The 26,467-nt window shown below is 42.1% G+C and overlaps 1 protein-coding gene across 5 annotated transcripts; it reads right to left on the bottom strand.

Moving 5' to 3' along the window:
• Positions 1 to 349: 349 nt before the first annotated feature.
• NSUN7 (NOP2/Sun RNA methyltransferase family member 7) lies at positions 350 to 26,016 on the bottom strand. Of its 5 annotated transcripts, XM_053403237.1 has the most exons (14): positions 25,695 to 25,869; positions 24,837 to 24,916; positions 20,186 to 20,556; positions 17,477 to 17,535; positions 15,699 to 15,829; positions 13,142 to 13,294; positions 11,645 to 11,828; positions 9,489 to 9,699; positions 9,047 to 9,187; positions 8,250 to 8,351; positions 6,941 to 7,058; positions 4,748 to 4,871; positions 2,478 to 2,942; positions 350 to 641 (listed from the first exon to the last, which is right to left on the bottom strand). In XM_053403237.1, the coding sequence occupies exons 3-14, from the start codon at positions 20,496 to 20,498 to the stop codon at positions 630 to 632; spliced, it is 2,013 nt and encodes a 670-aa protein (XP_053259212.1). In that variant the 5' UTR covers positions 20,499 to 20,556; positions 24,837 to 24,916; positions 25,695 to 25,869; the 3' UTR covers positions 350 to 629. The 5 variants fall into 5 exon arrangements, with proteins under 5 accessions (XP_053259212.1, XP_053259211.1, XP_053259210.1 ...); XM_053403236.1 differs by lacking the exons at positions 350 to 641; positions 25,695 to 25,869 and adding an exon at positions 25,950 to 26,016 and having other exon boundaries at positions 1,492 to 2,942; XM_053403235.1 differs by lacking the exon at positions 350 to 641 and having other exon boundaries at positions 1,492 to 2,942; positions 25,604 to 25,869.
• Between the last annotated feature and the right edge of the window lie 451 nt (positions 26,017 to 26,467).

Below are 26,467 nucleotides of genomic sequence, written 5' to 3'. Positions count from 1 at the left end.
ATGTAGAAGTAAAATGGTAAAAATAACATGTAAAGCTAACTTCTATTATTTTTTAAAAACACAAAAAGCAAGTTAGATGCTGCTCTCACGGACCACCTCATTTGCGTACTCCGTTGAAGGAAGGGAGATTGTTAACCAGTCATTTGTGATAGCTTAATTAATGCCTTTTTTCTGCCCCAACCCACAGCAGTTCTTTGATGCTGCTTGTTGCTTCGTTTATACAAAACAAGTACTATTTCTTTAAAAACATGTTTTTTCATAGAGATGAAGAAATGCCTAAAAACGGAAAGAAATTTGCATGAAACGCCATCAATCCTACTTCTGTAACAAAGAGGTCTTAATGATAAACTTTGTGTGCAAAGCCTTTAATAGCTGAGCAGAAGAAAATCTACAGAAAGCTGAATACAAAGATGGCACCGTCTACAAAGCTTTAAGAACTTGTTTATTTGTTAAAGAACTCTGCAGTCAATTAAACAGATCACATATGGAGGGAAACTGCTATTTTTATCGCATTAGCTCACAAAAGCTGAGCCTCTCTAGAGCTCTATCATTACCATCATTAGCTCCTCTCTCTGGCAGGCATAGTTATTTTGAGGGAGAGAAGTGTGAATAGCAGAAGTAGGTTTGATTTATTTCACTATCTGCAAAAGAGAAAGGAGAAAATACACACAGTTTATCAGTAAGAGCTCTCGCTATTACGTGAAGTAGTTGATTTTAAAACAGAAAAGTTTTTTCCACCATTGTCCACTTTTTACACATTTAAATGTAATCTGTTGCAAGAATAAATTTAGCTGCATTAACTACTGGCCTCTTGTGTTTATGTCGCTGGGAGCTTAGTGATTTCACAAGAAAAGCCACCACTCTAAAAATACTCGTCTTAGCTTGGTAAAAAGAAATGGTTATTATTCCTTTTCGGCTATGTAATCTCCGGGTTAAAATATAAAATAGGGCAGATTTTAATGAGAGTAGGTTTACTAAAGGAAAAAGATGATTTTTGAATATTTTACAAAAGTATGGGGAAAACCCAGCCAGATGGATGGAGTATAAATAACTATTATTATTATTATTATTACCTAATGCAATAGTACTCTCAACTGTAGATGCCAGCCAAAACACTTCTGGTTTGCCATGTTATGCATCCTCTTCAATTTACCCACCACCAAATGCTTAATTGCTCCTGATATGTTATATATAATGAATACTGTTTCATATGGAACAGAAATTTTCTTCCAACATCTGAAAAGATACCTAGGCATCTCAGTTAACTATGCCTCATGGGTATATTTTACACATGATATATGAATGCCCTTCAAACATTACAGAAAGAATATAGTCAACCTATAAGGAAGCACAGAACGTTTCTTTCCTGTAATGATCTAGGACTAATGCATATGTGTTACAACTGAGCCTATAAAATCCTTAGTTACAAAAGATACTAAGTGGCTAGGGCGCGGGGACACAGAAAATAACAGACTAGAGTTATGAAAGGCATTAATCAGCAATTGTTTAATAGCTTTGTTTCCTTTTAACTATGCTGCCTAATGAGCGAAATATTTATATTGACGTCCTAGTAGAGTTCAGTGTCTAGCCGCAGCAACATGAAACCATCCAGTAATTATGCTCCCTCACAAAGAAAGCCCGGAAATGTTCTTGTCCTTTTTCTTTGAGGTTGTGATGTCCTATTCTTAAAGCCAAAATGGTCACAATTTGCTTTTTTAAAATAAAAAAACCAGTCCTTTTGGAAGAGAAGATTTGAGCAGATTATTAAACAGGCTGAAGTCTTGAAAGATCACTCTGCAGACTGGAACCAATTTTGGAAAAAGATACAAGGTAAGGTATTCAAAATTCCCAAGACTTTACACTGAAATATCTAGAAAATAAGAACTGAAATCCACTCCTACTTTTTAGAAGCCCTGTTCTTCTTTACAATTGTAACGGCTAGCCCTAAAATTCAGTTTTTACTTAGACAGAATCTGTCTGCTGTATTCTAAGCTGATCATCTATTGCCCATGAAACCTCTGGTTTACCCGTCTGCATAATCTGATACTGTATATTAATTTAAGCATTTTGACATTCAAAGTTCATTGAGATAAAAGCCTTTCTGCAGAACAGCCCCTCTGCTACCATAATAATAGCTTTGGAAAAGGCATGTGAGCATCTTAACTGCTGCCTAGAGCAGTTTGGTCCCTATGCAGATGAATACTGAATGCCCAAGGGTTTTCGTTTTTTACCATTAGAGGAATGCAAGTTTCAAATTTTGAAAGAATTACGGTTAAAAACTGAGTTACAAAAGGCAATCTTCAAAGCCACGGACGAGAATGCTTGACTGTAGAAGAAAGCGAGGGCTCTTTTGTCTTGATCAGCTTTTTGGATGTAGAAGGGCTAAGCGTGCCATGAGTTCCACCCCAATTATAATAATAATGGTTAGTCGAAATATGGGATCGGTTTCCTTGTGGGTTGAAGTATGGCACCATTACCGGAGGGAGGACGATTTCGACAGGTTTCAAGACCATCACACTATCGTCAAGCTTTGGTTTTCTGATGTTTCGATGCTTTTCAAACATCTTTTGCATGGAAGCTGCAGTAAGCGAATTCTTGGACATCATCGGCAGAGACGAGTTCGAGGGGGGTTGGACTGTTTTCTTCAGGGGAACGGAACTATTTGTCTGGTTCACAGATTTTTGAGAGGCACTGGAAGCTAAATTAGAGACGGAAGTATCTGACTCAATCATGCCCGGTTTCATTTCTCGATCCAGGAACTCCTGAATTTTGGACTTTATCACTGCCTCTTTAGTAGGTGTCTTTGGCTGGGTTACTTTCGGTTTCTTTTTCTTTTTCTCTTCTCTCTTAGCTGGCTTTGCTAAGTCAATCCCTTCCAATAACCCTTTTGCCGCAGCACGAGCTAAAACATCTTTCACAGACACCGTCTCTGATGGATCCCTCTGCAAAGTTAAAAGGGACACATTATCAGCAAAACCAAATCACAGCTCCGAAGAAGGGCAGCCGGTGTCATCCACGGTACATAGAAATATAGGAAAATGACACCCTTAGTTCTGAGAAAGCAATTCACGTTAGCATTTGTTGTGAATTTCAGAGGAAGTAGCTGCTGTTCTAAGTATCTACTGTTACCACCATTCTGCAGACCTCATTGTCCTTATTATCATATAGGGCAGGAGTAGCTAACCTTTGACTCTCTCCAGTTGTTGCTGGAACTACAGTTCTCAACATCCCCAACTACTGGCTATGCTGGTTGGAGTTAACGGGAGTTGGAGGTCAACATCCCCTGGAGAACCAGAGCAGGGGCTACCTACCTGGGCGATTCTACCCTCCTTGCTTTCCAGCTCAACTATATAGTGGTACCTTGAGTTACAAACACCTCAGGTTTCAAATGCCGCTAACCTGGAAGAGTTACCTCGAGTTGAAAACTTTGCCTCAGGATGAGAATGGAAATCGTGTGCCAGCGACAGCAAAAGGCCCCATTAGCGAAAGCACACCTCTAGTTAAGAACAGTTTCAGGTTAGGAATGGACCTCTGGAACGAATTAAGTTTTTAACTAGAGGTACCACTGTACTGTAGTAACAGTAAAGAAAAATAACCTCCCTAGCTTCATATTAGGTGAAAGGTGAAGGACCCCTGGACGGTTAAGTCCAGTCAAAGGGGACTGGGGTTGCGGCGCTCATTTCACTTTCAGCCCAAGGGAGACGGTGTTTGTCCACAGACAGCTTTCTGGGTCATGTGGCCAGCATGACTAAACCGTTTCTGGCGCAACGGAACACCATGACAGAAGCCAGAGTGCACGGAAACACCATTTACCTTCCCGCCACAGCGGTAACTATTTATCTACTTGCACTGGTGTGATTTCGAACTGCTAGGTTGGCAGGAGCTGGGACAGAGCAACAGAAGCTCACCCCATTGCGCAGATTTGAACCACCGACCTTCTGATTGGCAAGCCCAAGAGGCTCGTTGGTTTACACCACAACACCACCCGCTCCCCTTAAGCATCATGTTATCAGATGGCAAACAATACGATTAAAGTAAGATAACTTTGAAACAGATGGAGATCTTTCGATCTCACCTCCACCATGGAATTGTTTGGTGATCTTGGACGACTCACCATTACCTGCATTCAGTTTAAGAACACTTTTAGTTCTCAGGACACTACAAGATAATTTTTAGACTAAATAACGCGAATAAGCAGGCACTTCCAATGGTTCTGGAGGCTGCAGGGAAGTTCTGCTGGCAGAGCGTGAGGCCTGCTTATGAAAGGCGGCCTCAGGGCAGTCACTGACATTCTGCGGCTGCCCCTATGCTCTGTGGGGTGGTAGAAAGGGGAAAGGAAGGATGAAAAGAAGGCTGCACTACAGGAAAAAAGGTTAATCTTTATCTAGGACCCTGACTTTTTCAGCAGATCAGTGGGGTGGTATGTTGGGGCAGGTGGGGGGTGGACACAGATTGCATACTACTGAACCAGGCAAAGGAAACGAGAGCACATTTCTTGGAGAGACAACATAATGGCCAAGAAATTTACAAAATGCAGTTGAGGGAGATTATGTATATCGACTGGGAATTGTGCAAATGCCTTCTTCGTGGACAGATTACTTGCACAATGGTTGGCTGTTAAGCATGTTAACTGTTAAATCTACACTACCTTTCATCTATATCCAAGAATTCACTAGCAAAAAAAATTCAAAATATCAAAACACTTCATTTTATTGGTTATATTACTTTTTCTTTTACTAGTACTTACCTCTCGGGATAGAACAGCTATAAAACAGCTATTAGAAATATCTGATGGCTCCAGTCGGAAAAAGTTTGCTGCAGACAAGCTTATTTCTGATTTGCAACACAATGGAAGAACAGGCGGACAAAGCCTACAGTGGATATTAACACAAAGTATTGAATCACCACCATGTGCCCTTAAGTAGAATTCAATTTTAGTGAATTGTGGCCTCCCTGTAGTTTTCTTAAAAAAACAAAAGCTAAGAGCTGTCATGAAGGGTTTTTCCTAAGTATATTAAACGCACTGTTTTCATTTAAATGGGCAGCAACTGTTCCCAATTGTGCTGGGGTTTTTATAAAAAAAAATCATTAAAGATTTATTAGTTTACAAAAATACGTGCATTGTCTCTTTTTTTCAAGTTGCGTTTTCTACAGATCAGTTTCATTTGTTGTGAGACATTAGTGTTGCATACAGTGTTACGTTAGCAAGAAAAGGGGGAGAAAAGGGGAGGGCGAGAGGGGTGGGTGACAATGCTTCTAGTCTTCTACAGTGGTACCTCAGTTTTCGAACGTAATCCATTCCAGAAGACCATTTGAGTTCTGAAATGTTCAAAAACCGAAAACTCAATAGCTGACAGTTGGGCCTTAGGATCTTGCACTCAGCGGAAGCCGCGTGGCATATTCAACTTCCAAGGCGTATTCAAAAACCGAAGCATTTACTTCCAGGTTTACGGCGTTCGAAAACCAAAATGTTTGTCAATGGAGATGTTCAAAAACCAAGGTACCGTTGTACTTAGTACATGTGTGGGGTTTTGTGTCAGCGTCACTTGTGTGGGTTCTCTTCTATTCGATTGTTGTATTTCCTTGGTGGTGAGAGAGGTTGGGGTGGCCTAGGTGTGGTTGGTTGACTTTGGTTGCCTGTGGTGAGAATTGTTTTTGTGTCTGAGCAGGGTGTGTGTGTGTGTGTGTGTGTGTGTGTGTGTTTGGATCAGATCGGGTTAGCCAGATTGATTCGTATGCTGTCAGTGGGTTCTTGTTGCTGTCTTGTCGGGCTGTGTATTGGGGTGAAGGTGTCTTCTTCTATTTGTCCCCATGTCATTTTCAGTTTGTTGGTTAGTTTTTCTAATAAGGCTGTTTCCCTATTGGCTCATGTTTACTCCTGACAGGTCTCTCCAGTGTCTGGCTATGATGCTTCTGGCTGCTGAGAGTAGGTGGGTTATGAGCTCTTTATGTGTGAGTGGGCATTATTATCTTGGAAGATTTTTAGTAGGGCCAGTTCTGGGGTGACTTCTAATACTTGCTTAGTTATTTTGCATATTTCTATTACGAGTGATGTCCAGAAGAGTTTTTCACTTCATGTACTTAGGTTTAGGGCAGAGCTTTCCAAACTTTTCAGGTCGGTAACACACTTCTTAGACATGTATCATTTCATGACACAGTAATTCAGTTTTACTAGCAAACCAGAGGTTAAACTTAACCCCTTTGCAGTCCCAGGAGGGTCACCAAATCACATTACATAAATCAGCAAGCTAGGCAGAAATCCATTCTGGGCATCAGTCATTTTGCCCATTTTTTTAAAGCTGTCACAATGTGTAAACTGCCCTCAAAAAAAGTACTTGGGATTTTCCTAAAGAACAGCAAATCTGTTGTTTCTGGTGCAAGAGAAGCGTTAATGACCAGATGGTTCAATAGCAATCCGTTTCTCTGTATGCCACAACCGTACAATCAAGGGCTTGGTTCGCACATCACAATAAACTATAGCTTGAAATAAACTTCTGAGCATCTCAAACTACAGTTTGAGTTTCCGTCATACTCCTCCCCTTCTCGAACCCAAGTAACAATGTGTGGACTGGGCTACACAATGATATCAACGGGGGCCATACACTCTGCATGGCTGGATGGGCTCTCATCCTGTTTTTTCTAGTAACACCTACATACTAAAGCAGACATGCAAAAACTGACATATGCAGGTGGTCATCCTGACAGAAAGACACATCAATTTCATGAGTAGAAGGTTTGGGGTTTTTTTTTAAATTCACCAGCTACTAATGTCATTGAATTAGCTACAATAGGTATAGCAGCTGGGCAGGATTCTATGCTCAAGCTCTGAGTACTCTCTACAGTTTTGAAACAGAATGAATGGGGTAGGGACTATATGGCACTGTAAGCCCTGCATCAGCAGAAGAATGTAATTCACAACCAATAAAAGCCTGCTCTTTACTTGTAAGGCTGGGCCTTGGGTCCTTCTGCTCCAGATGCCAGGGCTTTGTTCACCACAACTTCATTTTCTTCTGGGTAAACTGAACAGGTACAGTAGACAATAGCTTGCACTCTGCTAACTGTAAGAAGAAAATCCAACTGTTAATAATTTCTAGTTTAAGCACACTTTAAATATTAAACACATGTCACTAACTGATGTTAAAAACATTTAAAGTTGAACCAATTTGTATAGATGTATTGAACATTACCATCTTATAACTAAAGCAACCAGGAATTCACATTTTGTCACGAGTAAATCATATGTTCCATTTAAAAGCCCACCCCAACTAGGGACCCACATGCTGATCCCCTTTCTTCTATATAATCTAAAACCTTTTCACATTCCCTACAACCATATTGTGCCTCTAACATGCCCTACCATCCATTTCCAGCTAGGATTATAAGTTTATGGCTGTGCCTTTAATAGCAACTTGATTTACAGACATCAGCAAGTAATATTTATCTCACTTCCTTGTGATGTCTGTCTAGCACCCTCTGATGGATTTCCACTGACATGCAAGTACCTTTTCATTCAGACAGACTTATGGATCACACTTTGATCAAATGCTTTTGCCACTCCATTTTTAATAAGTTTTAATTTGCAATTGTTTTATTGATGAGTTCCATCTTTTTATCTGCTCTGATCCTGTTTCCCATAAAGACCATTTAGTCCAAATAATTTGCAAGTTAGCTGCCTTGGGAACCAAATCTTAAAACCTTACTTTAAAATAAAAATGAACGATGACTTTCTCACAATTTTAGAAATATTATTCAGCAGAGAAAGGAATTTTCTTCTATTAAATGATTTTCAAGGGAGGGCATTTATTATCCCTTCCAGAAGGCAGGAGCAAGTGATGATTAGCTCATAAGGCTTTGATAGAGTGGACTGGAAAGATCAGGGATTCTAGTTCTAAAAGGAACATAAAGAACAACAACAGCTAAAAGAACCAATAAAGACTGCTAGGCTAGGCTTGTTTAGTACATTGCAGACTCCTCCTTTCCTGGAACAGTCCATCATCAGCTGAAAAGAAATCCCAAAGGCTAACAAATGCCCCTAAAGAAGGCCACTGAGATTCCTTAAAACAACGAGGTGACTGATCCTGTTGCAAGATTGTTTTCAGATGCCAATCACTATTTGTGACATTTTTTGCTCCAGGAACAATTTTCTCTTCCAATAGTTGTCCTCTCAGTACTTTCATTTCTCTGAATACTCGGGGGTTGTCTATACACAATATTTTACTCTAATTCTTACCAGTTGATGACAAACTTACACTGCATTGCATGTGACAATTCTTTCAGCTGCTGTTGAGCAAGGGAATTGAGTTTGTCTTCTGCTACAGAGCCCTGAGAGAGATCTCTAAGTAATTCTGCATCTGAAGAGAATACAATGAGTAAGTTCAAACAAAAACCAGTAACTGACTATGACCTCATGAAACACTAGACCACAGCAATATGCACTGCCCTCAAAAAAGAACTCTCCCCTCTCCTCCTTTCCACATGACCAAAACAAAGACTTTGGAAGTGTTTACTTCAGCTCTATTAAACCAGTTTGCTGCATCATCTGGACTTGGAATGATGGTTAACACAACTATGATTGGTTTCAACAAACCAGTTTCAAGCCACTTTGAAACTGATCACATTTTTATGCACCATTTATTACATCTCAGCAACTTCCACCCAGATGTATTACAAAGTTTTTCTTCTGGTCTAGGATTATGCAGGCAAAAGGGAAAAATTGGCAACTTTTCTGAGGACAGATGGGAAGTAAGAGAAAGACTGAGACCAGCTGACCAGACTCCCAACCCCTAATTCTATATCACTCTCGTTGGCTGATTTAAAACCAGATGAACCAACAAAAAACAGAGTGTGTCAAGTAGTGCAGCAATGCATCACAAAACGTTGTGCTTGAGTTGCAGGTAGAGATAATGGAAATTGTTTAGGATTCCACTAATGATGGTTCTCTATAATGAGCATAAAACCATCAACACCAATAATGTCAAGACAGGCAGGAATGCAGATCAAACATTTCATTTTACGGCAATCTAAGAGAAATATTTCAAAAAGTTACCTTCATGTTCTTTTAGAATGAATTCTATTGGGTTGCTAACCCCCAGGCCTGAACACCGAGGCAGTAGTAAAATAACTTTAACTTTCTGTAGCTTATCAGTTGGCTCAATGTTTGCAAAATCTTCACGTAGTAGCACAATATCTGAAGGGGAGGGGAGAAGAACCAAATAAGTCTGCAAGTTAGGTAAAGGTAAAAGGTAAAGGGACCCCTGACCATTAGGTCCAGTCGTGACCGACTCTGGGGTTGCGGCACTCATCTTGCTTTATTGGCCATATAGCTTCCGGGTCATGTGGCCAGCATGACTAAGCTGCTTCTGGCGAACCAGAGCGTTCTAAAACAAATAGGTCAATTTTGAATTTATTACTTAATCATTAATTAGTGTATATACCCTTCCATGTCAAATGGCTTCTAAGTGGTATGAATAATGCTAACACATGCTTACTTTTACATTCCATCTGTGCAAACAAGTCCTTCAGTTCAGCTTCCTTTGCCAAAGACTTTACTCCACATACAAACACTTTGGAAGTCATCTGATTTGTCAGCAGCGACATATGAGCCACAGTGAGCCATGAACCCATGTGTGCTATTAAGATGTCATCATCCATATTCAGCAAGGCCTTTGCCGAATGGACGGCAAGACTCCTGGATTTATCCTAAGAATTAAGCAGAGATGCCCAATTAAGAAAAGGGTGATTGACAAATTATTTAAGCGGCAAAGCTTGTTTATTTCTGCAGGTCCAGCACCCAAGTAAAAAAGTATTTCAGGAAAACTGAATTTGCCATTTCGAATGTGCAACCGTTACTCACATTCTGCTTGTAATCTAAACCAACTGCTTCACGTATGGGCCCAGCCATCTGATTACATTCAGCCCCGTAGTATGGAAAGTGTGGCATGCAGTTTGGGAAAATTTCCCAACAGAAGGGGCTTCAAACATAATGTGCTAAATTCCACACATGTTCCAAGTGATCATGTATTTGCTTCCATATGATAATCACACCGATTTTTGCAAGGCATATGGTGCCAATACAGAGGCAGGCTGGTGACTGCCGGTGCTCCCTGCCTTAATGGGTACAGCTCCCACATTAGCGGAGATCGTTTGCAGAGGAAAACAAGGATGATTTTGAGGGTAATTGTCCTTGCAAGCTCCCCCCCAGGGCCCGGGGGAGTGAACTTCACCCACAAACTGTCTTGATACCTGGGTTCTTGCTCCGGCATGGAATCTGGGAGGCAGGAAGACGCTGAGTGCCAAAGCACTTTGCCTATCAGTAACCCCCAGACGCAGCCATTAAGATGCAGAGGCTCTTCTGTTTATTAGGATGAAATTGGCTCTAATTTACAGACGTGTGCAGGATGGATGGGACAAGATTATAAATTGCCAAGTGAATCAGCTACTGAGTTGCAATGTTTCAAATTGGAAATATTTCCTTTGTAGAAAGATACAGTATGTGAGGGGGGAGGGAAGCCTTTACTCTTTCTTTATATACACCATGTTTGCTACATAAATGATTTGGCAAACCTCCCCCTGAATGCAAACAAACTGATAAAAAGCAAGAGGAGAAAAAGAGAGTGGGATTATATTTATGGATTAATATGAAAATAGAACTGTGTGAGAACATCGAAAGACTTGAACCACAGCTTCCCAGATTATAACTCATGTCTCTTAGTCACCTCAGACCCTACACTTGACATTGAACAAAGAAAACTCTAACAAATCCAGAGTAAAGCTGCCCCCAACGAAGCTCAAGTTTCAAGGACATCATAACTAGTCCTTCTACTCCAGCATTCAAGGTTATCACGTTTAGTTCATAACCTGAGGGCCTTTCAGAATTAAAGGACTTACTTACAATTAAGTAAATGTGCTTAACTTGCCTTAAGGACATCCAGTGTCAGTTACATGATATCCCTAGAACCCATATAAGGTGAAAGGGGCTTAGTAGGCTTGATGTTCAGAGATGAGGAACAATGGGCCAAAAGAAATTTCAAGGAGTGTGTGCATGAGTGCCTATAAATGACCTTGCAAGAAAAGTGGTACTCCAGTGGTTGGCTGTAATGAAAAGCACTATCTCCAAAGACTGAAAAGAGACGATGTCATAGGACAAAGGAGAGGCAAGAACAGAAGACAACAAATACAAGACAACAGAAAACAATGGTTGTGAACTGAAGTTAAAACAAATCAAAAGCTAGCAATGAACTACTGAAGACTGTAGAGAAAGGTAGTTCCACACCCAGAATTTAATGTAATTCAAGCCAATGATATTACTGCAAAGTTTCACAAACAGATTTTTTCAGTTTTGAGCTTCCTGCTAAACAGTTTGGTGACTACTGACAAGCAAGTCTTCCGAGTCAACTGTAAAAACTGCACTACAGCTGTGGTCAAATTAGTGATGTTCTTTGTGGAAGAAGATAAGCATTCTAACAAACACATGCAACACATCAAAACAGATTTTGCAGAAGTTTGTAAGCACAGCCATAGCACCACAATTTATTTAAATTGCTTTTTTCTTTTAACAAGACATTGAAAAGAAATAAAACATGCAACACAGAAAGACTATGAAGCATGAAGTTAGGACATTTATTTCAGTTTCATGTTAACATACCTGCAATAAGAGCTTGTAATCAGAAAACAGCTGCAGAGTAAGAAGCTTTTCTTTAAGAGTTGAAGGGAAAATGAGTACGTCTTCACAGTGCTTATCTAGGCAATATGAATAGCCACCAAAACTGGAGACCGATTCCACTCTAGTGAATCCCTCCTTGTGTAAAGTGCTATGAACATCTTCAAGGCTATTGCAGAAACACAACTATTTAATATAAGTGCTTAATATAAAAGTAAGAAATCACTTTGTCTTTTGTACTTGCATCTGGAACACTACAGATAAGTCTGCATTAATTTAATTTGTTGTTACTCACTACCCTGCTACAAATTGTTACACATTTCCTGTACATACAAGCTTCCTCCCCTGGGACTTGCAAACACAAAGTTCTTAAAATGCTGAATATGCACCCCACAGAAATAATTCTCCGTGGTTCTACCTGTACCAGGTTCAACAAAGTCTGAAACTACACTTCTGTTCCCTTTCTCGAACAACTTCCTCAGATCCCTTGCTGGAAAGATCTGCTCTTTCCTAGAGCAACATGCCACTGCTAAACTGAGTATAAAGATCCACATGGCCTAGTTCAGCTCTAATCCCTCCAAGGTTACATACTCAACTTGGGGTCACTCCCAAAATAGTGATGCTGAATGTATAGTAGCAGGTAAATATCGAGAAGCTGAATCAGACAGCTAGACTTTGGGGTCACTTCCAAATGACCTTTTTATCAAGTAGGCATCCTCATCACTTTACACAAAGTTTGTAGAGAAGTAGAACAACACAGGCTTTCTATTAAGTGTTCTGTGTTCCTTATAGTAAAAACTCAAATTCTGGGGGGAAGTGGGTTTGTTGTGCAAGGGTGCCAAATCAACTTTAGTTGTGCAGCCTGAATTTACCAGTATGTGATTTAATGCCACCTAAGAAGAGACAGTCTGAAAGGGCCTTAGGAGCACATTCATTGTTTTTGGTATCTAGCAAAAATGTGTACTCTCATTTGGCAAAGATCTCCTGTTTCTGTTTGCTGCTCGTATCTAAATAAGATTGATTTTAATGTGTCACACAGGAATGCAAGGAAGCAGTTGCACTGTTGGGCATCCAGATGTAGAAATATGGTTCTAGGTGAAGTCTCTAGGTGAAGGCTGGAGCTGGCAAGAATTGGCAGAAACAACATTTGTAAGTTGCAGTAGTCTACGTTGCTGCTGCTGTAAGCAAGGGAACCAGTAGATTCCATGTAAAGGGTGCAATGGCGCACACAACAGTGTGTTTTGGTAGTTAATATAGGCAGGTACAGACTACCAACAAAAGAACATTCCACTCACATTCACCACTAAGTTTAGAGTACTAGGACAATGTTATGGAGCTTTCAAGAAAACCATTTAATTTACTTGCCACCAACACATTTTCTCATGGAAAATATGCTTATATTATCTATGAGCATGTGATATAATTATGAAAGAAGCAAATATTAAAAACATACATACTACACTAGCAAGCTTTCAACCTCACCTTATTTTAAGTGAATTGACCCACACATATAAGGGTAGTGTGGAAGCCCTTTGTTCTTGTTTCCTTATTGTTTCTGGCAGAATGTGTTCTAGAGAAAGAGCATCGTGTTTGATTCGACATCTTGCTAACGCAGCGGCCAGTTTTGTCTTAAAGCTATAGATTAAAAGAAGGATATGGATAAATCCTGTGACAAGCTTAATTCGTGATTATTTAATCTTGCAAAATCCTGTTTCCTTGCAACAATCAATACTGGTATTGAAATACATAAGAGAAAATTATGGCCAACTCCCCTGTCCCCAGGGCATTTACAGCTAGAGAAATCATCAGAACAGATTCAAGTTGTGCTATAATGGACTGATCTGCTCCACGTTTACTAAGCCAGAGGTGGGGAATATAACCCTCCAGATCTTGTTTTTCTATTATTCCCAACAACACTGACTATGCCACTGGGGCTCGAAGACCAACATCTGGAGAGCCAGTTTTCTCACCACTCTTCCCTCTATTCCCTAGTTTAGCAAGCCAGGACCTGGATCAGATGTTCAGAGCATGATTAGTTTCATCCTTTATCAGTTGTCCCCACCCACACCCCATGACATCTCCTCTGCAAATACTCCAAAGCCTTTTGCTTTGCTCAACAAAGGGTAAGTTGTCACTCAAGTCCCCAGCTCTCTTACAACTGGCCAGCAGCAGATGCTCTTCCCTCTAGAGATCATTAGACACATCTCTGTGCAAAGCTGCAAAGCCTTCCCCCATTCCTAGACACTCGCCAGGAAGATTTGATAGCCCTCTTTGTTGACCCTTTGCTCCCAATCCTCTTGAACAAAAGTTCATATGGTAAGCAAGCAGAAGAAATGTCAGTCATTACTTTGGTCCACTGAACAAGAAAGGGGGTGGATGGGTTGCTGAAGAAATGGGCGTTGGTAGCTTTTAGATCCAGCTGTACGACTGCATCTGTTGATATAGTTTGCCAAGCTAAAAATGCTGTTTTTCTAAATGTCCAGTGGGTTGAAGGAGGGTGATACATGCTTCTTGATAATAACACACTCAATAATTTAAACCACTTAGTATGAGTTCCTTAACCCCTAGTTCAGTATGGTAAAAACTGCCCGTGCTCCCTTTAATGGCCCATCAACGTCCCACCCCAAAGCCTCATCTAGGCTAGTGAAGAACAGCTTGTCAGAAGCAGGTGGGAAGGGAAAGGAGCCTGTCGCCAGGAAGAAAGGGAAAGTGTCAGTGAGAATCTCGGCATATGAGCCGTGTTGAGTCATTCTTGCCCTGCAGCTCTGTTTCTAGGCTAGCAGCAACAAAAGAAACCAGGATACAAAACCTGCATGCTGCAACAAGCCAGAGTTAATTCAGGCCAAGATTCACAACCCAATGTTAAGCTGTGATTTTCGATCCCAGATTGTTGGTTCCAAATGAAACTAGGTTTTAGTAAGCCTGGTAAGGATCATAGATGCAAACAAACCAGAGACAAGTTAACATTAGAGCAGCCCTGCTGGATCACATCAAAAGACCTATATTGTCCAGCATATTGTCTCAAAAGTACCCAGTTAGCTACCTCCTAGAAGACCACAAGAAGGACATAAGCGCAATGTCACTTGCCCACTTGTAATGTCCCCAAACTGGTTTTCAGCCATCATGACTAGAAGCCATTATCCTCCATGAATTTGTCCAATCCCCTTTTAAAGCTGTCCACATAGTTGGATTCCATAGTTTAGATATGTCCTGAATGAAGTTCATTTTTTCTGTCCCAAACTTCCCACCATTCAGCTTTTATGGATGACCCCCTAGCTCTAGCATTATGAGAGATAAACCTCTGTCCACTTTGTTCACACAAGACATAATTTTATGCAGTTCTATCATATCCTCCCCCTTACTCATTTTTTTTCTGAATTAAAAAGCCCCAGAGCTATAATGGAGCCTCTCTCTCTTTCATGTCCCTGCTCCCAGCAGTCTTCTTAATCTCCTGAAAAGGCCATCGGGGAAAGGCTGGAAACAATTGGTAGCAACACCAAGGAAGTCTATCCTCCATATTCTTGTGGAAGCATTTTTCTCTTCTATATAGAAGTGAACAGGGTGTTGACTTCCTTTCACAAGATAATATGAGATTGAAAGAAACACAGTTCAGAACAGAGTTAATATCCCATGGAGGGAGCAGCACCAGTTGGAGGCAGGGCCCCTCTGCTCTCCCCTCTTCCAAATGCTGAAGGGAGAAGTGGGGGCACAGGGAATTTGGTGTTGCACAGGAACATAAGGTCCAGGTTGGTGGATTGGCTCCACCACACAGCACTGAACCTCCCACACCTTGCCCCACACCCCTCTGGTAAGCGCCAGAGACACAATGCGTTTGGAAGTCAGGGAATCAGCAGCACCCCACCCCTGAATGGGGGGAAGTTTGGGACAGAAAAATACTGGGGGGAAGCATTATATTATTCTAATCAACCTGAAATCAATCAGTCTAACTGATTGTGAAGCCTGACATGAGATTTCACATCCGGAAATTATTCAGTACTTGCTATCAGATGAGAATCCGTCTACTTTCTTGTACATATACCTGCAAAGATAACGCTCAACTTCCTGGACTTCTGCTATTTGTTCTTCATCATCAATGTTTTCGCGAGCTTCAAATTTCCGATCTTGGAGATCATACAGCATCACAACAACTAGACTGGTCAATTGGTCTGACTGCAAAAAGAGAGAATCTCCATGTGGCAAGATAGGAAAGCAACAAAAAAGAATACCCAAATGCTAAATCTGCAGCACAACCCTCCAAACAGAGAGAAGAGGTTCCTACATATTATAGTGACATGGGTGGTGTTGTGGTCTAAAACACTGAGCCTCTTGGGCGTGCCAATCGGAAGGTCGGCAGTTTGAATTCGCACAATGGGGTGAGCTCCCATTGCTGTCCCAGCGCCTGCCAACCTAGCAGTTTGAAAGCACACCAGTGCAAGTAGATATAGGTACTACTGCAGCAGGAAGGTAAACGGCATTTCCGTGCACTCTGACTTCTGTCATGGTGTCCTGTTGCACCAGAAGCAGTTTAGTCGTGCTGATCACATGACCCAGAAAAGCTGTCTGTGGACAAACGCCAGCTCCCTCAGCCTGAAGCGAAATGAGCACCGCACCCTATAGTCGCCTTTGACTGGACTCAACCGTCCAGGGGTTCTTTACCTTTATACATATTATAGTGCAAAAAACACAACTGTTCAGATGCTGACTTTTAAAAATGGGGACTAATAAAAATGGGGGACTAATAAAAAATGAAAACTATTTTTTTGAACCTTTTGAAATACTTCTAATTGTTAAAATAAACCTGAAGGCTCTCTTCAGTTTTAGAACCACTAGTTCCCAGTAGGCCATGATTTTTTATTTATTATTTATAGTACACACACACAGTGAAGCCAGCAGTCCAGTAATCGCAGCATTTAAGAAACCTTTTTAAAATGCAGTTTACAACCCCAGGGCACATGTGGAGCAGCTATGATCTTCAGATCTCTTGAATACAATCAACTGCAATGCTAGCCTTCCAATAGCAAAACAAACCTGGGTGTGGGGTATAATTTTCTTTGTTTACTCAAAATAAATTGCTGTGCACTTTCCTCATTTTTATTGGCTTTTTCCTGTCCACCACTACCAATTTTTCTAAAGTTACATTGAAAGTGTGAACTGATAGCATTTTATTTGCTTAAAATAAATATGTGTTGTTTCTTTTTTCATGTTGTATAGCTCTAGGCTCTAGGCTTGCCATATGTCAGGAAAGTTCCTGACATGTCCTGGTTTTCAGGTATAAAAATGGCGTCAAGGGGAAATTTTGCCAAATTGACAAAATGTCAGAGAAAAGCTGGATGTATGGCAACACAGGGGGGAAAGCAGCAGAAACAGCTCCAAAAGCTTGGTTCCCCCCCAAAAAAGCTCAAGAATTTGGGTTTGTTCCCAAAAATAGCCCAACAACTTTGCGGGTGTCAGGAATTTTACTTTCTCAAATATGGCAACCCTATATAGCTCAGGGAAAACATAATTATCAGTGATCAAATCGGCAGGCTTCTGCCATATATGTTTATGAATACATGTGTCACAGGTATGTTGTGTGTTTGTGTGTGTACGGGGGGGGATTCTGAAACTCAAGAATAAGACACGCAAGTCCATTTTTCTTTGAACACAAGCCAGTCCTTAAAGCTTTATACTCATCTGCACACAAAGAACATGGGTTATTTCCCTTTTAAATTAGTTACTCATCTAGTGATGTGTAAAGTGAGTGCATTAGTAAGTTATCTGCACAGGGTAATTTAAGCAAATTAGGTACAACAAACACAAAACAAAATATTTACTCACTATTGACTGCATTGGATAAATGCCACTGTCTAGCAATATAGTTTCAAGAACATCTTGATCTACAGACGAAAAAGATGGTAGAAGTGATCTTCAAATTATTACAGCATTTGCTTTTTAAAAAATTTGTAGCAATCAGTAACATTTAAACATTTCTAAGGTGAATTCTGAAAATATGTGTGAATAAGTGTGAATACAATTTAGTATTCCATGAGTATAAATCATGCGTTTAATGTCACAAGATGTACAAGACCATAAGTGTCAATATTTGCACATCTCACTAAACAATGTGCCACTCAGAGTTCGTCCCACCGAAACTATGGAAACTGTCTATGGTTCCACAGAAAGAATGGCAAGCCATTTCCCAACTTTACTTATAGGTTGATTTAGTTACATTAGCAGGCTGTGATCACCTTTCTAGCTGCAGTTTTTCCCCTTGGGCTCAGGAAGCAGCCCCCTCTCAGTTGCTGTCTCTGGTCATGCTGCTGTCCCTGAGTAAACACCATGGTTTAATGCATAAGCCATAAATCTAGAACTAGATTTCTCCCCTACCCCTTCCTCCTCCTGCAAAGGAAGGCTTTTGGCTTTAGTTAGCCATGTATTCCCATAGGAATCTTCATTTACACCAACTATGGTCAGTTTCAAAATGAGCCAACTTCAATGTAATTTATAGTACCTGCCTTTAAAAAACACACACACAAGGTACACACAAACTTTTATCCCCATAATGAAATACAATCTACTGGCTGAAGTGGACATGTAAGGGCAGGGACCTCTCTAATTGTGTACACAGGTTCTTAAAAGTCAAGAACTGCAAAACACAAGAGCAGGAGTGCACACAAATGTTGGAACACATTCCTTATTAATAGCACGGTACATAACATCTTGTTCAAAAGGAAACTTGTGTCCATGGAAAGGTAGAGGGGAAAACACAAGGCAGCTCCCCCCCCACCCCACCCCCAGTGTTTAATAACTGGATACCTGGCTGTGTTCCCATCCAGGGTACTTTTAATGGACTATTGCTGTCTTGTTGATTGTTATAGTTTCAATAACACAGAAGCACAGCACTTATTAAGTTTAATTTTTAGATTCATGGAAGTATTTGTGATTACACTTTGCCTAGGATTTTCCTCTGTTTAAGCACCACATTATATTCAATTTCAACTAGGAATGTGATTAATGCAGGGCAGAAACAGTTTCTCCTCCCTGCATGAGCGATAAAAGCTGATGTCACCATATTTTAGGTTGTTGCCATGGATGCCAACAGCTTTCCCTCCACTTCTGCATACCAATTCAGACACGCTTATCTCAGTTCAGCAAGTTGGCAAGGTAACCTCCCTCACCCTCCTTAATTTCCTATTGGCATCTCAATGTCTGAATACTGTGCACTTTCCACCACAGCTTGCCCCTCTTAAAGATAAAAAGAACTGACTTTTGAGGGAAAGAAATATATTTTGGTGACTGCCTACATATGCCTGTTTATTAGCTAAATGTCACTTTTGTCAGAGACTTGGTGTGTGTCTGTTTGTGCTCTTGCTTCATAAATGCATGAAGAAAACCAGAAAGTTCTCCTTTCAATGGATCTACTAGGGCTGGTTCATAATCAGTTATGCAAAGCATACACCAGTTTTCTTAAGAAGCATAACCATGGACTTTTTAAAGACTTCTTTAAAAGTCTTTTTAAAACCATGTATACATGGTTCTGATTGTTTCCCCACATGTTGTGTGATGTGCCTGCTACAAAATTAAAATTTGGCAGATGGGCAGAGTAGGGAGCTCTTTTGCAAAGATCAAGGAATGTTTCAGAATTGGACTAGGGTTGGGTTTGACAGTAAAACCAACCCTAGACCATAGGGCTAGACTATAATTAATTTGTGGGAAACAGCACTAGAGCAGTCACTCAAACAGTCTGTCAAAGGTGAAGGCCAGCCACTTCTCAGCAGACAGACAAAATAAAAAAGGATACATATATGTGCTGAAGGTGATCCAAAGCAATGTGGAATGTAACATACAGATGAGATAGAGGAAGATACATATGTATGGAGGAAAGGGAAATGCAGATTATGCCAAGCTTACAAATAACCACCACCACCACCCCAGATCACCCAGTGGTTACATCCAAGTAAAAAACCGAAATAGCGTATCACCTAAGCTGTATGTTTTGTTAGCTGAGCATTGCTCAGGCTAAATGTACTGCTCCAGAAAGCCCGAGCCAAACATGCACACATCCTGTCTTTTCCCCCTCTTTTTTCTACTTAAAGCTATTAGCCCTCTAAGGAAGGAAAGGAATAGAGACACAAGACACATGTAATGTGAAGTAGTTGATTCTCCCCTAGAAAGCAGTGGTCTCTCAGGAGCAGGCTGTCCATCATCCCTTGGAAACATATATAACCTGCTTTTTTTCTTTTTAAGCCTTGGGCAGAAAGGCAGAGAAAAATCTGCCAAGCATGCAGTCATAGTTGTTGCAAACTGATCATTGGCACATATTCTTGATTAAAATAAACTCATTCAAGCCCTAAATATTCAAGATTTGCAAAAGAGAAATGAAACACCATTGTGTGGTTGAAAGAGACAGAAATGAGACTCTGCTCTCTATGCCAACTAGATTAGCTACAAATTACATAGTTCTAAACACAAAGGTGAATTATGTACACATTTTAGTTTAATGGTTGGGGTGGAAAGTAGAAAAATTAGGACAGGCTTTCTACTTACATTTTAGAGCACTAAAAGCCAGTTCATAGGACAAACGCTGGAATTGTTCATCTTTGAAATCAGGAAGAGAAGGTAGTGGCCCATGTCCATATTTTACCAATATTTTATCTTGAGGCTTTTCATTATGAATGCCCTGAAAGATGTTGGCAGCATTTAGGTAAATGGAGTCCTGATAGCCATTTTTCTCAAACAAGCTTGTTGAGCTTTTTTCAGAAATTACATCTCCATTTGAAAAATTCATCTCGTGGAGACTTGAAGTGTCACTTGCAATATTAACATTTGAATGCCCCAAGCTACTTCTGAGAACCGGCATTGTTTCGGTATTGATGTATCAGTATATAGAAGGGTAGCAAGTCAGACTCCGAAGATCCCTGTGGAAATATGAGTTGTATATTAATTGCAACAAATCAGTTGACAAGCATGTTGTTGACTTTTTTTTGTATTCTTCTTTGAAAAGATAATCATCTAATCGTTTTGTCTAAGTGGCTAACACAGTAGACATCACTAGCAGGAACAATTATTATTATTATTATTATTATTATTATTATTATTAATATTGATACCCTGCCCATCTGGCTGGGTTTCCTCAGCCACTCTGGGTGGCTCCCAACAGAATAATAATAATAATAATAATAATAATAATAATAATAATAATGTGACAAATTTCCCTAAACAGGGCTGCCTTCAGATGTCTTCTAAAAAAGTCAGTTGTTTTTTTCCTTGACATCTGATGGGAGGGAGTTCCACAGGGCGGGCGCCACTACTGAGAAGTGTGGTACACCCTCTGCCACTGCAGAGAGGTATGGTAGGACCCTCTGCCACGGCAGGGAGGTATGGCAGGACCCTCTGGCCCCGCGGTGAGGCCCAGCAAGGCCCACCACCACCCCAGATACATATTGGGATATATAAAGATATCATTCAGGCCTTATCATGGGACTGAAACTGCCTTGGTTGCACTGGTTGATAATCTCCGGCGGGCTAGGGACAAAGGTGAGAGCTGTTTCCTAGTTCTGCTGGATCTCTCAGCGGCGTTTGATACCATCGACCATAACATCCTTCTGGACCGTCTTGAGGGGCTGGGAGCTGGGGGCACTGTTATACAGTGGTTCCCCTCCTTTCTCCTGGGCCGTGTTCAGAAAGTGGTGGTGGGGGATGAGTGTTCAGACCCCTGGGCTCTCACTTGTGGGGTGCCTCAGGGTTCTGTCCTCTCCCCCATGCTTTTCAACATCTATATGCAGCCGCTGGGAGAGATCATCAGGGGGTTTGGGCCGGGTGTTCATCAGTACGCGGATGATACCCAGCTCTACCTCTCTTTCAAATCAGAGCCAGTGAAGGCAGTGAAGGTCCTATGTGAGTGCCTGGAGGCGGTTGGAGGTTGGATGGCGGCCAACAGATTGAGGTTGAATCCTGACAAGACAGAAGTACTGTTGTTGGGGGACAGGAGGCGGGCAGGTGTGGAGGATTCCCTGGTCCTGAATGGGGTAACTGTGCCCCTGAAGGACCAGGTGCGCAGCCTGGGAGTCATTTTGAACTCGCAGCTGTCCATGGAGGCACAGGTCAAATCTGTGTCCAGGACAGCTGTCTACCAGCTCCATCTGGTACGAAGGCTGAGACCCTATCTGCCTGCGGACTGCCTTGCCAGAGTGGTGCATGCTCTGGTTATCTCCCGCTTGGACTACTGCAATGCACTCTACGTGGGGCTACCTTTGAAGGTGACCCGGAAACTACAACTAATCCAGAACGCGGCAGCTAGACTGGTGACTGGGAGCGGCCACCGAGACCACATAACACCGGTCTTAAAAGACCTACATTGGCTCCCAGTATGTTTCCGAGCACAATTCAAAGTATTGGTGCTGACCTTTAAAGCCCTAAACGGCCTCGGCCCAGTATACCTGAAGGAGCGTCTCCACCCCCATCGTTCTGCCCGTACACTGAGGTCCAGCACCAAGGGCCTTCAGGCAGTTCCCTCATTGCAAGAAGCAAGGCTACAGGGAACCAGGCAGAGGGCCTTCTCGGTAGTGGCGCCCGCCCTGTGAAACGCCCTCCCATCAGATGTCAAAGCGATCAACAACTACCTGACATTCAGAAGACATCTTAAGGCAGCCCTGTTCAGGGAAGCGTTTAATGTGTGATTTTAGTGTATTTTTGGTTTCTGTGGAAGCCGCCCAGAGTGGCTGGGGAAACCCAGCCAGATGGGCGGGGTACAAATAATAAATTATTATTATTATCATCATCATGATGATATTTAGCGGGTGATATATCGCGATGTTGAAAACCAGATATCGCCTGGTTCTACATATATTTTCTAGGAAAATCCCTATACTGATCCTGTACCACCTTCCAATACCGAGTCCTAGACCTAGATCCTCAAACTGAAACAACCAAGGATACAGTGCACCTGCAGAAAGATGGGACACACACTAGAAGTTAATCACAGAATCCCCCCACCCCCCACTCCAGACTAGGGCTGGATTTGGCGGACACACCTTGCTCTGCTCCACAGGTCTTCAAGTACAAGGAAAGTTTTCATAAAGAAAGTTTAGATAGGCAAGTTAAGTACAAAACACTTGAGAAACACTGTGGTGCTGCCAATTGGACCCCCATCACCAGATGTTGTTGGACTCCAACTCCCATCAGTCCCAGCCAGATTTATGATGATGGGAGGGCACCACACTAGCTATCCCTGGCAGGTACATATGTCAAGTCAGCAGGTGTAAAACGAAAGCATCTTGCTACCACTCAGCTCTGATCAACTAACTGAGCCTGGTGACAGATATATGTATGCACAATCAAAATGTTTTGACTGGAAACCTTTAGTAAAATGGAGACCAAGAAGAACCTCTTCGGCAACCTGATCCTAGGAACCACAGGACCAGCAACTACCTATGCTGGCTCCAGAACAAAAAATACCAAGCCACTGAAATGCTGCAGCTTGTAATATGACCTAACCCTAGTTACTGCAAAAATATAATCATGTACAATAAAGTCATTTTGCAGAGCCAAAGGCGGTAACGGTGGCATGACTGGAGGCAATGCAACAACAGGTTTGTATTTTGTGATCTGTTGCCATTATGCTGCATACAGTCTGAGGTAGAAAGCCAGGAAAGAGTTATAATATAACAATAGCCATCCCTAAAAGCCTTGTGGCCAGCAAAGAGTATGTCTAAGCAGGGCTTTTTTAAAGCAAGTTTTAGAACAGCACAGTGGTATGAGATTATAATTCACACATAAAGTGTGGACCACAACACCACATCTGTGTGCTTTCTTCCTGTGGGCATGCATGGTTTATTGATTAGTCACATTCCAGGACATTTGGAAACCTACATATACCTGGATAAAATCTTCAGGACTAGTACTCTGACAGCACTAATGCAGAAGAGCGTTATTGCTTTCATACTAGAAACACTGGTGAACACTCTGTATAGTACCAGCGGACATGTCTTCGGCAGAGGGAGGAGAAATGGATATGCTTTAAAAATCCCTCTGTTTAAGTACTGTCCTTGTAGGTTGCTATCACAGGATTGTAACCAAGAGGCTGCTAAGACAGGAGATATGTCCACACAAGATGATGCTGTAGTATAGCTATGTCAGTGTGAGCCAGTATTTGAGCAACCGTAGCTCTGCTCACATAAAGGACTAAGATTTATTATTTGGGGGGAGGTGATTGAGATGTGACCCAAGGCCATTTTCTATTTTAAGTAAATTCAGCTGTCGCACTTTGCATATGCTGTCCCCCGATTCAATTAAGTTTATGTTGTTGATGACAAGCACAACATTACAAGAACCATTTCCTCATCAACAAGGAAAGCGTAATGACCGTTTAATATAAACAGCAGCCACAGCATCAAGTAAAGAAGCAGTAAACAAATCTGTTCAAAAATAAGGTAATTGTAGAACATCTTGTCAACTTTCAGCAGAATCAAAAACCTTCCAGGAAGCATCACTAAAAAGAACTGCTTCTCACAGATCCTACATGAAGATCACATTTGATCAACAAAATTGCACGCATCTTTTGACTGCCACACAGATTCCAATTTCATGATATAGGAAACTTCCGATTGGTAACAAGTTGCACAATGTGGACATGAATATACCTGGTCAAACATAGCAAGCATAAACTGAAGTAATATCCATGCAGAGATATAATCATTTGTGAAGTGGCCCTTGAAAGAATTTCTAATATTCCAAAACCTATTTAGTTGCTTAGTGGGACCATTCCCTGTACAGTACTAAACAATTTGTTTCCTATTTTTAAAGAAACCCTCCTTACACTTTGCATGTCCACAGAAATTACATGCAGTCTACCGCAATGAAAAAGGTGGTAATGTCAGGTGAGCTGCCTTTCCGAGACACCCGAGAAAGAACATCCAAGGTATTACACCAACACGCACAAAAACTGGCAATTAGAAACTTAGATCCTGCCCACCACTCTTTCAGATTATTTCACACACCCCCAATGCACATGGATTACACATCCTAGCAGAATAGCTTTCATGTTTCTTCCATGTGAATTTCTTCCCATCTCTCGTTTCTCTGCACACAGAAAGCATTACGCCTTAATAACTAAGGGATATTCGTCGTTGCCGATCCCAAAACTCTTACATCGCTTGGAAACCGACGAGATCGAAGGACAACAAGGAAATGCACATACCCGCTGTTAAGAAATGACTGGAGTGCTTTATTTTCGTGGCGGTGATTTCCCTGGTGGGACCTCTGTACTCTTCTGATCAGCTGAGAGAAAGAGAAAGGCAGGATTAAGGAAGCTTTCCCTGAGTGATGAGGGAGAATACTGCACCTGTCAAATTTCTGCCGTCCTGCAGCTACTGCATTTTAGGGTTGCCATCTTTCAAAAGAGTAAAAGAAACCCCAAAGCCGTCAAGCTTTTATATATATATTAAAGGTGCAGCACCAGGGATAATGCATGTCTGGATTTCCCTGGACTTCAGGGTGGTATTGACGCACCCCCTCAATCGAAAGTCCTTTTTTGTGTAAAAAGGGGAAAAAAACGACAACTTTGGGGTTCGTCATAAAAAAAAAGGTTGACAGCTTTGGGGATGGTTTTGTCCCGGACCCTTGACAAGTCCATCAAAAAATCCAGTTTTGTTGGACTTGGTGAGGGTCCAGGACAAAACAAACCCCAAAGCTGTCAATCTTCTTATTTTTCCCTTTTCCTTTTTTTTTTTACAAAAAATACTTTCGAGTGAGGGACGCGTCGACACCTCCCTGAAGTCCGGGAAAATCCGGACACGTGACGGGCGGGCGCGTCGGTGCTGCACCTGTTGAATTCCTACCGCCCTACCAACTCCCGCGTTTAAAAGCTGTGAAGGGGGCCTGAGGAGAAAAGCGCGAGGGTTCCCCTCAGCAGTGAGGCGGTTTGGGCCCCTAGTCCCTCCCGTCCCCCCTCACCCCGCGACGGACCAGCGCAGCCCTCGACGCCCTTCAGGGATGCTCCTGGGCGGGAAAGCCGGCTCGCTCGCTCGCTCCCGCTTCTTTCCTCGGTCCTCCTCACCCGCCCGCCGCCGCGCGACTCTCCCGGGCGGCCTCGCGCATCCCCACCCCTGGCCGACGGGGGTGGGGGGGGGTTGATCCTGCTTGACCAGCGACGCGCCCGACGCCGCTCCTCTCGCGCCAGACGCCGCCTCCCAATCTCCCCCTCCAGGAGGGGAGGGGCTAGGGCGTCGCCTCGCCCCGCCCACGTGCCGCACCCGCCGCCGCCGCGAGCCAAAGCCGTTGCGTTCAAATCTGGACTCGGCCATTCGCTCACCCGCGGGCGGGTGTGCGCGAGTAGGCGCGCGCGGGCTGCGGTCGGGCTTTGGTTCCCATCATTTCCTCGTGCGTTGAAACTCCCTTCGCCCTTTCTCCCCCTCTTTCTTTGCGTCCCTCCTCCGTGCTTGGCGTCGCATTGTCCTCGCCTCCTCCCTGCGTGGACCGACACTTTGGTACCGCCCGGCGATGTTCTCCCCCCCCCCCCGTTCTCTCTCGGAGGGCGGCCGGAGGAGGAGGCTTTCGGCGTAGGTGTACGCGGCTGCTTTCTTTCGCTCGTCTTATTTTAGTTTACAGTATTTTTATTTATTTTTTAATTACAGTATTCATTTGGCTTTGCAAATCACACTTTTACAATCACATATCCAACATACAACATAAAAAATGGGACGGGGCGTTCTTGCATTATTGTTTTTATTTTGATTTTATATCTCGTGATCTTTTTTGTGAACCGCCCTGAGACCTCCGGCTATAGGGCGGTATATAAATTCAATGAATGATTGAATGAATTGTATAAAA

The sequence above is a fragment of the Podarcis raffonei genome, chromosome 9, assembly GCF_027172205.1.
Source record: "Podarcis raffonei isolate rPodRaf1 chromosome 9, rPodRaf1.pri, whole genome shotgun sequence".
In the NCBI taxonomy this organism is placed as follows: Eukaryota; Metazoa; Chordata; class Lepidosauria; order Squamata; family Lacertidae; genus Podarcis; species Podarcis raffonei.
The sequence above is the reverse complement of the archived record's forward strand: the minus strand, read 5'-3'. Positions and strand labels throughout refer to the sequence as shown.